We start from the raw sequence: 14,402 nt of genomic DNA on the forward strand, positions 1-14,402 counted from the left end.
GGCTTCCTCTAACTATAATACTCTTGAGCGTTCTGTTGTAAAGGCAAAGTCTTCAGTCAGAGGTAAAGAGCTTAGGCCTTTTTCTTCTATATGTGCTGAGCTGTAAGTGTCTAACAGAAAGGATAAGTAAACTATCCAACTGACTGAATAGTTACCTACTTCCTGAGAGGTTCATTAACAGAAATAAAACTTCACTAGCTTTAGGTCTCATTAAAAGCAAATACAAGGCTTTCACCAACTTGACCTCCTGTGCAAGTGTTTTATGTAATTTAATTATGCAGCTTGTGTTACAGCAGTAGTTACAGAAGTAAAACTCTTTAACAAAGCTGTAGAAATGTTTTAACTTTCAGATAAAATTACAGTAGCTCCAGACCAGAGGTGGTTGCAATTCTGCACTATTTATTAGCTTGAGGTGGTAGTGGGGGTAATAGGATATCTTGAATTTCAGTGCTTGATATTCCACCAGGATGTGTGACTCAACAGAAAAGAATAAACAGCATGCGCTGTGTGTGCAGGCAGCATTTCAAAGACCACACCCTTTTAAAAGAAAAGCCATAGCCAACTTCCAGTTCAAAAATTATATTAAATATAAAATAACCAATTAATGCATTTACAGAAAAAGTAAAACATTATGAAAGTAACAGTTTTCATACAGTTTGCAAAAAACTGAAGGAAGGATTAAGTTAAGGCACAGTGAGTAATACAGTATTTTATATAAAGAAGTTTAAACCCAAGGCAGTGAGAGCATTTCTTACACAACAGAGAGTAGGGAGAGAGGAAGAAAAAACAACTGACATCATTAATTTATTGGCAGAAAAGCAAAGCATCCCTCAGCTGTAAGGGTTTTGCTCTTGAGCTATGTGAGGCTTTCTATAACAGTGTAAGAACTCCCAACAAGCTGTTTTCCTGTGTATCCCCCAGGTGTTGAATCAAGCTCTCCCTTGCAGATGTCCAGGGCTAAGGAATGATTTTACACAGCTGTCAGCACCCTCTGCCTTACAGGCACAGAACAGAGCATCAAAACAGGTGGAATAGAGCTGATTGAATCTGCCTCAGGAGATTTTCTGTAGTGCTGGAGCGGTCATGACAGATGGGAGGAGAAGGAATTTGTGCTCTACAGGACCCTAGTTCAGGCAGAGGGTTATCTGAAATGCGTAACTGAACACTGGAAACTAAAGCCACGTTACCAGGCCTCTGCGGAGATGCGGCTCTTAGGGACATGGTTTAGTGCCAGTGTTAGGTTATGGTTGGACTCTGAATTTTGAGGGTCTTTTCCAACCAAAATGATTCTGTGATTAGTTGGTAGTCAGATCAAGGTCAGGGACATATGATGATGCTTAACACAAAATCACTGAAGGCTATTTTTAAAATTTTTTAGAAGTCTCAAGGACAGAAGTAACGTTTCAGAGGGTAATCAGCGCGGGTTCTCTGCTCCTATATCTATAACGATTCTCCTCTATAGAAAGTGACTTGGGCACTGACATCTGATTGTCCCAGAGTAAAACATTCACCTTTTACAAGCTACGAGTAGAATGACAGTCACTGCAGTAAAATCGCCTCAGTTGGTATTTGGGGTTTTGTAAAAGCTCTGAAGCTACCTGCATTTCACTTGGACAAAAATAAGAATTACTGTTGTTGCAGTATTCCAACTAAGTGTTTCATTTATTTAAGATAAAGGAAGAATTGTAAGTTTGGTTTTGTGATTTCTAGTTAGTTATGTATTCTGTGCTAGAGGAGGGGGACAAACACCTGCAATGGCACATCTTTACTGGAATTTAACATTAAACAAATAGTCTGTTTAGGTTAATCAAGTACACTGACTCAGGTAATCTACATCCAAAAAAGTTTTCATAGTTCCAGTTTGGTACCAGACACAGTGTCCAGTGCATTCAGTGCAATTTAGCAAGACTTCAGTTTATTTCCCAGGACCATTCAGAGCATGAAGAGAAGTATTCAGGCAGGGGGGTCTCTTAATTCTTAGACTTGGAGTGAGAACATTTTCTGCTGATGCTGGTTCTGCACTTGGCTACAGCACTGGAAGGAGCAGCTGAGCACTATTAGCCTCCAAGAGTGCTGGTACTTGTTAATAAGTTCCTAAGGGTGTTTACAGCCTCCTTTAAAGTTTTTTTATAATAAAAAAGTCAGTGGACCTCTAAATCTAATTAACACTAAGTCTAACATCTCTTGTGTTAAACAACAACAGAGAAAAAAAATACATGCATACGATAGTGACAATAAATAGGGGAAATCAGATGCTATTATAATGACTTGTGAGTTACAGGATATTGATTCCTATTAATCTATTCATAGAGAGCTGAGTTACAAACAATGTGCAAATCAGAAGTAGGTGTTTAGAAGTAGGAAGCAGCACTGCATCTGCAATCCACAGGTGTTAGAGACACAGCACTTCAAAGACAAGACATTTTTACTTGCTTTACACAGAAATCAGCTCACACATTCAATTCTAGACCAATGTTTGTAGTGCAATTTTAACTGAAGTGCCAATTTGGCAGAATGCCTCAGCCTTTATTAGGCAGACAGACTGAACAGACATCACCTCGCTCTCTCCTGATCAATAAGAATGCTAGAAGTTGTATTTCACTGAACAAGTATAATCCTATTTTTCCTGCTTCTTTTACAGCCAGATTGTGACACCTGACACTTCCTATTTCCTACATTATACAGAGCTTTACACTTAGGGAGGGACAGGAACTACATCTTGTTTATTTTCCCCAAGGGACTGGCAATCTCCCTCATTTTCAAAGTTTACATTCACGAATGACGTGCATGCTGTTCCTTCAGGCTGGTCTGTCTGGACAGGAGCTTCGGCTTGTGGCTTGTTCTGTTGTTCCTGATGCTTTCTCTCTGCTTCTTCTGACATCCTGTTTTCCTGTTCCTCCTCTTCCTCCTAGCAATAGATAACCAGATTTATAAGCTACTATTTACTGTTTACCACTTACTTACATTCACTTTAAATCTTTCTGTAAGAACATTCCAGTTACTATTATAAGGTAAGGACACTTGTTCCACTAGAAAACAGTCATTAAGTTGATCATAAGATGAGGTATATTCCAGAACTCCCATTGTGGAAAAAAAAAAAATCATCAAAAGTGAAGGATTCAACTGTGTTAAGTAAACACAGAAAAAGTGTGACATGTCTAGATAAGCAGTTTTTAGTCAACAGCAATAGTGATAGGATTACCTTCTCAAAAGCTTTTTCAGTTATTAATAATACAGGGCTATCAAAAATAAAAAATAAACAGTAAAGTTTTAAATGTTTCCCATCTCTTCCAAATGAAGACTATCAAGGGTTTGGGGTTTTTTTGCATAAAGCACTGCCCACCTATCTCATTTCCTGTTATGGTTTAGAACAAATGGTAACATCGTGTTCAATTTGGCCTTGACACTTTCTTGAACAAGTTTTAGAGTTGGAAAGTATATTCCTGGCAGCCGCGTCTTTACAGTGTCCAGTAACTTCCGTCCACCTTTCTCACACTGTTGACACGGAAATGCATTGTACAAGAGAAGCAAGCAGGGCAGGATCCCAACACTGATCAGCTGGCGAGAAAGGCTGATGGATAAGCAATCATTAGTCAGGCATCAAATTAAAACTGAAGGCAAGGTGCAATAAAGATTCCGAAACTTCATTTTAATGCTGGAATACAAATTTCATTGTTTAAAATACCGAGGAAGGCAAGCTAGGAGAAAAAGAGCTCAAGAGTCTCATCTCACACATGTACCTCTCTCTTCATCCTGTAATACTCATCAATGGCATACTGGTATTTTGGTGTGCTTATCCCCAGAACAGACGCAATCTTTTCCCCAAGGAAATCACACACTAAAAAATAAAGAGAGGTTTACATACAATTAGCATCTAGAAGAAGATTCTTAAGCACAGTTTTATTTTTAAAAGTATCATCCATAGTCCTACTTCACTCAAAAGACAAAACCAAAATCTGCTAGGGTGATCTACTTATATGTAATTATTAGCTCGATATACTAATAGTTGTTCTTTCAGATAAAAACGAGAAGAACATGGAAATCAATTAAAATCTAGCCAGTGGTAGTATTTGTTTGAATTCTACTAGTTTCAGCTTTGGATCTAGGTTTATTTTGCCAGGGGATCAGTTACAGGATAAACCTTTAACTGAATTTTATCTGAAAATTAAGGTTAGACAAAAACACATGGCTACCAACTGTACTGACACTTCAGTCTAATGGTACCAGCAAACCAGAGGGTTATTTATTGATAGACACACACTTCAAGTCAGCAGCAGTTTTAACAATGTTCTGTGTTGCATACTAATGTATTCATAAAATATTTAGGTTTCAGCTGTCTCAATTTTCAAGGCACAGGCTACACGCAGCGCTACTTTGCTAGAACAGGTAGTGCACAGCATGGAACAGGTGGGCTTGTGTCAGTCAGTCTCTTTGCCATGATGATGACTGATGGCTACAGCACCAATTCCTGAGTAAAAGCAAGCAAGAAGTCAAATACATTGCACTTGAAATTGCAAATCGGCCCCAAGAATGCAAGTGAATTAGTCACCTTCAGGGAAAACAGGTTAGAAGTTAGCAACTGAATGGTTCAAAGAATATTCACAATAACCGATTGTATAGATATCCTGGCATTCAGAGCTCTGTGCAAATGACAGTTCAAATTACAAATGTAAGAGGCAAAACTGAAGTTGGAAGAAGGAAGTACTAATCTTCAAATTCAGAAGAGACTTCTGAGAAAAGGAAAGCAGTCTACCTTTCTGTATGAACAAGAGAGATGACAAAGAATAGACTCACACTATACCTTAGAGGAAAAGTGTTTCTAAAAATAAGGGTAGGTTAATTAATAAAATAGACTGTGAATGATTTTTAAAAATACTCAAAATTAGATGTACAATGACAGAAACTCCACAACATTTGGCAAAAAAAAACCCCAATAAAGATACTTTACACCTTGGGAAGAACACAAACTAGGACAAGCATTTTTTAAACTTCACAAAATTTTATGGTCTCCACAGGTCAAATAAACTTCCATACCATGAGTTTAAGACTTTCGACAATAGTCATTTTTGTTTATTCTGTAACCTCAGAAGTCTGTTGTAAAGCATAAGACTAGATGTGTTCTTCAGATAATCTCTAGTCGTCTTCTTCATAAACACTGTCAGTTCAGTTACTCCAAACAGCATTCGTTTCAGGTAACATCACACAGAACGGTTCCATACAAAACGTACCAGAAAGCTGATATATCGCCTTGCCAACACCACCCTATCTCCGTATAGAGAAAAAGGGGGAAAAAGTGTCCAGCAAAAGGGTATTTTCTGTTTGTTCTTCTATTCAAGAGTTGTTGTTGAAAGTTAAAAAAAAAAAAGGTGCCTAAGGCAAGAGAGTACATCTCCACAGATTAAAATACAGGTTAATTCATACTTTTGAAAAAATGGCCAGTAACAGTAGGTCAATGATGATTTACAGTCTGTCAAAGCAACGTTCAGTATTCCATTACCAGTTTACCCAAGAGTGAAATAAAGCAATACCTGATAAGGTTGATGTGGCAACTCGCAGCATGTGAAACCACAAGTAGGGCCCCCATGTGAGTGTTGTCTGCAAGAACAAGAGCGGTATGAGTACGTATAGCTGTATGTCCTTGGCACATAATAACACATGCAAAAACTCCAACAGATTAAGAAGAAAGATCTGCAATGTTTCCTGTTTGCCAGCTACCACTGTATTTTTGCTTTAAAATAAGTCTAGACCAGATATACAAGAAGCAAGGTATCACTGTAAGATACAAATATAACCATGGCTTATATCTGGGAACATTTGTTTCACTGTTTTTTGTTTCCCACTCCCTGACTTGGGAAATGACAAGCATCCAACTCAGTCCCAAGGTCACTGCTAGAACTAGAAGACCTTTCCGTAGTGTTCTGGATTCCGTCAGGCCGAGAAGAGAAGCAGCCTCTCATTACATAGGGTAAATCAAGTAGCCCCTCATTACAATAACGAGAGAACTGCAAAAGACTGTTTAAAACCAAACCAAACCTTCAGAGTGGTCCCTGAGCAAGAGGCAGCTTCCAAGTATTTGCAACCAGATACGAATTACCATTTGGAATTGTACCTGAAGAACAAAACCAGGAACCACGAGAGAGGAAGAGTTACTGCAGCTCTGAGGGAGTGATGGACAGGGCTGACAAATAAAGGGCCTGGGGTGATGTGAACAACAAGGAACACAAAAATAACACAACGGGGCTCGAGTGGGGTCACTTCAAGCATTTGCACGTAAGCAGGGAAGTCTCTCCAAAGCGCCTGCACACCAAGACACACAGTGTGGGATGTAAACACAAGGAATTATAGATCTGTGTGCAGCTGCAGGGCTAGGATCTTTTTGGGTTCCCAGGGATGTGATGGACGGCTCGTGTGACCGGGGTGCTGCAATGGAGGGATACAGATCCTTTAGGAAGGACAGAGCAGGAAGATGAGGAGGAGGACTTGCTCTTTGCAGGACTATGGTGTATTTACTGCCACAGAGGAGGTACTGCAGACAAACTGAGATATTTACACATAGGAACTTAAAGAAAATTTAGAAATTGATGAGCATACAGAGGCTATCCTCTTCACTAAGGCAAGAGGCTGTATTTTTTTTTTAAGACATAATATAAATAAGAAGGGGAAAAACAGATTCCAACCTAATGGGGGAAAAGCTGTAGAGTTTCACTTTTGTGAAAAGGCAAACTCAAACTTTCCAGTGAACTAAAACATGTTTAGAGTTAACATGATGTATTCAGGCAAGCTTTGGTATGTATTTGCCCTCAGTAAAGATCTCTGCAGAGGTACTTTTCCTTGTGGAAAGTTGCAATTAAAAGTGTCAGCTTTTATTAAACGAAACCCATTAGCTCCACCCAGTCACATATGTATTTATGTTGCTAAAAGCTGTTTGTTAGTAACCATTTTCTCTGATCTCATTTAATAGATATCTGTACAGGACAACCAATATTATTTTAAGTACTACCGCTACAGAGCCTAGTTGGTACAGCCTCAGCATGCACGTACACAAGCCACTAGACTTCAGTGCTTTCCAAGCATAACCTCTGCAAATCAGTGCAGCAAGAAATCGTCTGTCGAGCCAGAAACTCAAGTTGGGCAGGCTGAAAAAAGCCAGATGCTGTATATTTTTGGCAACGGGTATGGAAAATGTCCTGCCAAGGTAAAAGTGTAAGCAAAACCAGCTGCTATCCTGCTTGCACAAAAGCACCTCCAGCTTGTTGATTATGTGCTCAGTTGGCAGACAGGCTAACAACAATCATTTCAGAGTTCGTTCGGTTAAAGAAGTCAAGAAAAGTGCTGGAAAAGCTTGTTGCCACAGGTGCAAATCATGGTGTTGACGAGGCTCTGTAGAATCCTTCATAACGAGGTGACAAGGCTAAAAAGCATTCCCACAGCGCGCAGGACAAACAAGGGCCGGCTGTGTGGCTGTGGGCAAGAAGCTCCCAGAGCCCCTTTTACATTTAAGAGTGAAAAGAAAAGCCGAACTTCAACGTGACAGAAGTAACTCAGACACAGAATATTCTAACATGTTTGTGGTCACACAAACACAGGAACACCTGAGGCAGACACAGAGGTTCTGTCCATTTCTACTGTTCTCCTACCTCAATTAAAAACCTGTTGGGTTTGCTAGGAGCACTTCTAAGTTCGGCTTTGTGGAAACCTCCGCTTTCTGACGAAGCCCAACCAGACACTTCTTCACTCCCGCCAAGCAAGGCTTTGCCAGTACCCTCTACTTAAAAGCACACTAATCCTACTCCATGAAGTAGTTTTAATGCATTGAACAATACTGGAAAACGGTACTAATGTTCGGTAAGAACCACATACCCAGATACCGTACGTCAATCTCCTTTGGCCAGAGAAGCCTGAATGTTCAGTCTTCAACCAACACAAGGACACAGTATTACTGTATTTCTTGACTGGAAACAAGGGGCAGCAGTATGAAACACAGGACACTGGTTTATTATAAGGGGACAGTGTTTCTCCTGCCATCGGCCTCTTTAGTATACATTTCTGTAACGCTTAATTATACTATTCAGCTATCCTGACTTTGCTGTTTAAAATGGAAAACAAAATGGTTATGACAACTGGTTTTCAAATTACAAAAATTCTCTATGTACAATTTTAATCCAGTGCTGCATTTTAAATAGGAATGAACATAGTGGATATAACCATTGATAAAACCAAGAAAGGCCCTGGTTCAACAACAGAACATGACTGTGTTTCCTAGTATGGGGCTGTTGAACTTCTGAGTGCACCACGTTTCAAAACAATCCCCATCTATATCTACTTTTGTCAGATTTCAGTCCCTAATAGCACTTGAACTTTCCAAATAAACTAGGGTTTCTTTTTGCCAAAGAAAATAGCAAAATGAGGAAAAGAATCATTTCCTGATTTAAGAGAACACAAATTCTGTATTTAAGAGTTAATATACACCAGCACATAGATACTCTTCCATTGTTTACTCTGCCAAGATGCATTTTAAATTAGCTTAATTATTGACTGATCATTGCTATAATAGGCCCTTCCATGTATGCACCATGTAAAACATCCACGACAAGTCAGTGAAAGTAAGATCAGAAACACTCACCATCCTCCATCAAAAACGTTCTCCCGTACTAGAAGTAGCTATTACTGGGTCAGCAACTATTTTGCCCCCCAAATTGTTAAAAGAAAATCAGAGTTTGATGGTCCTCAAGAGAGGACTTTTTGCTATTTGAAGTTAAGCTCCTTTTAACTACAGGATATCAAGATAATCTTCCTGCAAGAATGTGTTTCAATCTTTCTAAGCACTGAAGGTTAATAAAATTAAATCTCTTCCAGAGCTTTGTTGCAGAGAGGTTCTCAGGATGAATTCTAATTTTATCACCAATAGTTATACTGCTTACAGTTGCTCTGGAAAGACTTACACTCTACCTTCTGCCTACTCAAGTAATAAGTGAGTGCAACCAAGAGTTTATAGCAAGTGGCCCTCCAGGGAAAAAGAGAGAGATTATCTTCTAGAACAGGTTAGGGAAATTTAATTACTACAAAATAAAGTTTTGGTGGATAGAAGCAAAAGATTTACACATAAAGTATAAGCATTTAAATTTTTGGACAGAAGACTCAGTTAAAATGAAAGCATTTATGTTATTAAAGCATTTACACTTTAATTTGAGAACACTCAGATAATACAGAATGCTATTATCTAAAAAATCCATGGAAAAATTTATTAAGCACGCCCCGCGTTCTGGATTCAACATTCTTAAAAAAAGCAAATAAACAAAAAACTCCCACAGAATGGACCTCCAGTCCAAGAGGGTTAATGAACTGAGTGCTGATCTATAGAAGTATCAGAATTGTTGTTCCAAAGCAAAATTTAAAACCCAGTTCTTTTTGAGAATTTGTTTTGTTATGATTGGCAGCAGCCCATCACATTGAGTGCTTAGGTTATCACAGTACCAGGATATATACGTTACTTTGCTTAGTAAGAAAGACATTGTCATTGTCTGCTTAGCTCTAAACCACAATTAAACCAAGGTTCTTACTGAAGACGTTGCTTTACAAGATGGCAAAATATTTATTTCCCTTAAAGTCATTCAGAAACTGCCAGGATGCCAATACCAGCTGAGCTTTGAAATCTCACGATGCAAAGTTCCTATTCAAAATATAAAATGTACTTTTTCTAAAAATAAATTGGACCAGAAACAGCTATTACTTGCAACATACTTTTTCATAACCCAACTGAGATAACAAGTTTTAGACATGCTGGTCTCAGCAAACTGACTATTTAATTGCTTTTATAGAAATCCTACAATAAAAACATTTTTAAGGCAGCTGTTGGCTAAAACATCAAAGCTCAGCTTGGACTAACATTTCTTCAATTGACTGGCTCAGCTGGGATACACGAAGCATGCAGCAGATAAGGTAAACTTCACTTAATGGCAACCCTTGGTCTAATCAAGTTTATTCTGTCAAGGTAAAAAGCAATACATAATAAGGCATACTGTGCTCCATAATAAATTATTCTGGTTTGGGGGGGCCTTTTATTAAAAAGTATAATAAAAATTAAGGATTTCATAAAATACAAAAGGAGAATAAAGCAATCTTAACCGTGCCATACAATATACTTTTTGGTATTTAGAAAAAAAATCCATATTAGGAAAGCAGAAGAATGATCACACAGCATTCCCGGCTGTTGGGCACGTTTGAGGGGTCTTTACTAAAGTGTCCGTTTGTACAGCGGTGTGCACGTCTCTGGCCTCACAACATCAAGGCTCGGAGCCTTCCATTGCTGCACCACAGTGGAACTCTTCTACTGAGAAGAAATGGTACAAAAAACTATAACAGATCCGGTCCCCTGCTAATTATAGTAGGGAAAAAAAATCTCTTACACATCCATGGATATCTGACACAACCTGCATAGTGGGGAACAGATCTGACTCTGAAGATACCTGAACATTACCGTAATATTCTGTGAGTTTCACAGTTCTTGCATTTATTTGAGTAGATCCTTGGGGAGGAAATAAAAAACTCCAGACTCAGCAAAGCAGCTTAACATCTACTCATTGTTTGTGAGCATAATACATTTATTTTCAACCTGCAGACTTCAGATGTATTTCATACTGATGATATCCTACCTGCTCTCAGGCTGATGTTACTTTTTGTTGTATACAAGAACTGCCTAGCAATAAAGAGTGAGCAGTACCATCACTCCATCCAAAATCAAATGCAAGAGTGAATTGCTAGGAACCCCAATCCCAGCTGAATCCCCATATTCCAGGGAATGTAATTTTTAATTTTTATTCCAGTCGAATGTAATTTTAGGACAGTAGAAGTGCAGGAGCAGTTACATTTATACAGTCCTAAAATTACATTCGGCCCTTTGAAGGCAACCGCGAGGCTGATGTGGCCGCCGGTGAAAATGAGTTTGATACCCCTGCCTTAGTCTCTCTGCAGCTCAGCTCTCAAACCACTTTTTTTTTTTTTTTCTTCAAGATAAATTCATTTTACAGAAGGGAAAAAAATAAAAGAACGGACGGACTGTCCTTCCCAAAGCAAACCCCTATGGTTCACCACTTCTTCAGAAGAGAACGAGCGGAAGGTCAAAACTCTTCACCGCCAAGTTCTCCCAGGATGCATATCCACACAAATAAATGCAGGGCTTACTACTATACAGTAAATAGAGGGCTTCAATGACAACATCTCTTAATCATGGATTCCCAGACGATGGTGCAGAAGTTATTTCAACAGCAATGTCAAGTAGGAAACAGGGCACCGGTTTCCATGCATGTGAAGACTCTTCTGTGAAGCGTGGGGACGAGCAGCTCAATGCCAGTGCCTGCCTCCAGCCGGCACCCGGGCAGGAGGAGCTGCTGCCCAAACCCACGGCTCTAGCTGCTGACCACGCTCCAGCCCACCAGGAGGGACCCGGCCAATTTCGGTGTCTCCACCTCTAGTTCAGTACAGGCAACCAAGCCCACAGAGGAGCAGGAGGGGAGCCCCGCTGGCAGGCTGGGAACAGGCTGGCAGACCTCATTTATTGGGGTAAGAATTGTAGGAGGTAGGGAAAGGAACCGGTTGGGGCATCCGTTTGTGGGGGTGTCACAAAAGAAACATGAGACTGGGGATATGCAGAGATGATGATACGGATGCAGATCTTCTCTGGGACTGCCTGGCAGAGGGCGGGGTGCTGCTGCCACCAGTGCTGGCACACACGCCCGCGAGATTGGCAAAGACACTGTCACTATCCAATAGACTGTCAGACATGCCAGCAGAATAAAACACATTATATATGTCATTTTACCTCTACGTGTAGATCCAGAATCATTGACAAAAAGGAAAATGTATTTTAGCAGCTACAGTACGCGCTGGGAATCAGCTTTAATTGTCGAAAGTCCACTTGAAATTGGACCCATAAATGGAGACTCCATTCACAGGTTGAGCAACATCTCAACAGCTTACAACACAGATTAACTTTACATACGTGGACCAGGCACGTCTTTTAAAACTTGTTTTGCATATAGCATGAATAACACCAGTTTTCCTTTATTTCTGCAAGTCATCTGTTTCTTTCCCTTCTATCTCTTTTAATTATATCAAATTGCTGGTATGGTAACACTAAATTACAGGTTCAACCCTCTGTTGTCACCAAACATAAGGAAAAAAATGCCTTCCTTGCACATTTTTTTAAACAACAGTACAAATCAAGGAGACACCAAGCAAATATTCTTAGAGGGGGCAAATGCTGGAGAGGACAGACTAGAACAGTGAAGAAAATAAACCCATTTCTAATTAATAGGGCTACTTTAGCAGAGGAGGACAACATTTCTCAGGAATTCTTTTCACACATTTGTCAGTTCCTAGAGCAAATCAAATTAAGGGAATCTTAAATACTAAATCAGATCTATGACACAAAAATTAAAGTACAAAATGTGGGGAATTACCCACTAAGCCAGAAGGAGCAATTTATCAAGTAAAATACCTACAGGATCTACAGGCGGCAACAGGTCTTTTTTCTCCTGTTCATCTTCCTCTTCATCTGTGCTATATTCTTCCATTGTTTCTCCACTTGCAAAATGAATAACCCTCCTTGGAATTTTCTTCTTCTTTCCTATGACACCCAGCTCCACATTCTCAAAGCCTCTTTCTCCATTTGCAACTTGCTGTAGAGAAGAAAAAAACTAATCATTACCTCAAGTACATGTTTCTGGAACTGGAAAAGTTGACCCCTTAAAAAAACTTTATGAGATATTTAAAATATTTTAGACTGATTAGCACATACAATGGAAACTTGCAAGAGCTTGGCTGTAGGTAAAAGATATGTAAAAACTGATCTCTTCACTAAAAATAACAAAAAAAGTAAGTGCCTTCACTTCAGCATGGACAGGTGGTATTAAAAACACCTGTTTTGAAAGAGCACTCTGTTATACAGGAGTTTCTCAGCAGGACACTTTTCTTCAGATAATTTGATAAGCATGTATGTGTTAATATTTAAAAGCATTGTTGGTTTCTGAATTAGTACCTAGTGAAATTAATCACGTAGTTCATCAGCTGTAGCCACCTCTTTGCAAGCTTAGACAGACACCTCTAGCACAAAAGAGAACTGAAGGAAGGATAACTAAGCAGCCTGGCTCAAGCTTTAAAAAATGCCTCAAGCGATCTGCCTCTGTGGGCTTTCATCCACAACCACGATTAGTACAAGGGACCATGCTAAAAGAACAACGCTTAGTTTTGTGGCTAAGGACATATAAAAAGAGAAGTACAATGTCTGCTCTTGTTCTTCCAGCTGCTGAATACTACAATGCAGTCTTCAAGTCACAAGCATTAGAAAAAATATACATCTAGCTGAAAGGCCAGTCAATAATTCTGTGGGCTAGTAACTCCTGTGGCCAGAGAATTTTAGTAAGGTTGTGTATTGTATCTAGCAAAACAGAACTTTTACCCTGGTAGAGCTTCTAGATATTACTGCATCAAATGCTTAAACTGTTCTGAAAGCTTTTCTGTCATGTGGGGAAGGATACGGAAGCTGGGAAATGCCGGCCATATGTTTTTAACATACCATGAAGGTTTCCAAAAATGCGTGAGCTCGTATAATTTGAAACTGTATCATAAGGAATGAGATGTATGTACGTGTACACAGAATTCAGGTTTTATAAAAAGAGCACCTTCCAATTTTCAGCTTCTTGCCTATGCAAACTTAATGGTCTCCACAGATCGCATTTCAAAATTATTAACAAAAATACATATTTTATCACACACTTGTAAGGCATCCCTTAATCACTGCAAGCGCGGCATCACCGTTCTCATCTCTTATGCTGGGTTACATAAATTAGCTTTGCAAGGCAAACAGGCTCGGTTAGCTGGGAAAGCCAGCGGGCACGGCAGCGAGGGGCAGGAGGGGGCTGCGGGGAGCAGAACGGCTCCTTCATTCCAGGCACAGGTTTTTCTCCTGCCCACGGAGAAGAGGGAGGGAAGGCAAAGATCACGTGCCAAGCTCTACAGCGCGGAGAGGGAACACACGTTCATCGGCCCTCCCGGCCCTCATACCGCCGCTTCTCAAAACTGCAAGTCATTTCAGCTTCCAGTGGCATTGCTTTAGCTACCGTGGCACATTTTGGGCATTTTCCTGGAGGAGCAGAGCAGAATGAAGTGGCGAGTTTCCAATGGGGTAACGCAGCTGAAACGGCATTACGTTTTCACGCAGAATTACATTTTCATGTAGAAAGACAAAACTGTCTGAGGCCCAGCGCCCTCTCTCTGCTGCGCATCAGTCTTGGGAACAGAGCAGGAGCAGGACAGCAAAGCTACAAAAACACAAATGCTGGAAACAGTGAGGCAGCCTAAGCAGACGGAGCTCCTTGCTGATGCTATAAAAATAGGGACCACTT

The 14,402-nt window shown here is 39.9% G+C and overlaps 1 protein-coding gene across 2 annotated transcripts in view; it reads right to left on the reverse strand.

The window, feature by feature from the left end:
* Positions 1-563: 563 nt before the first annotated feature.
* Positions 564-14,402, reverse strand: part of LOC135989300 (signal recognition particle subunit SRP54) — a 35,812-nt gene continuing 21,973 nt past the window's right edge. Inside the window, exons 2-5 of one of the 2 annotated variants that reach the window (XM_065636037.1) lie at positions 12,501-12,677; positions 5,529-5,595; positions 3,741-3,838; positions 564-2,908 (exon numbers count right to left, since the gene is read on the reverse strand). In XM_065636037.1, coding sequence (XP_065492109.1) covers positions 2,696-2,908; positions 3,741-3,838; positions 5,529-5,595; positions 12,501-12,677 — 555 coding nt within the window. In that variant the 3' untranslated portion in view covers positions 564-2,695. The remainder of the gene's footprint in view (positions 2,909-3,740; positions 3,839-5,528; positions 5,596-12,500; positions 12,678-14,402) is intronic. The other variant, XM_065636038.1, reaches the window with a different exon arrangement.

The sequence above is a fragment of the Caloenas nicobarica genome, chromosome 5, assembly GCF_036013445.1.
Source record: "Caloenas nicobarica isolate bCalNic1 chromosome 5, bCalNic1.hap1, whole genome shotgun sequence".
Taxonomy (NCBI): Eukaryota; Metazoa; Chordata; class Aves; order Columbiformes; family Columbidae; genus Caloenas; species Caloenas nicobarica.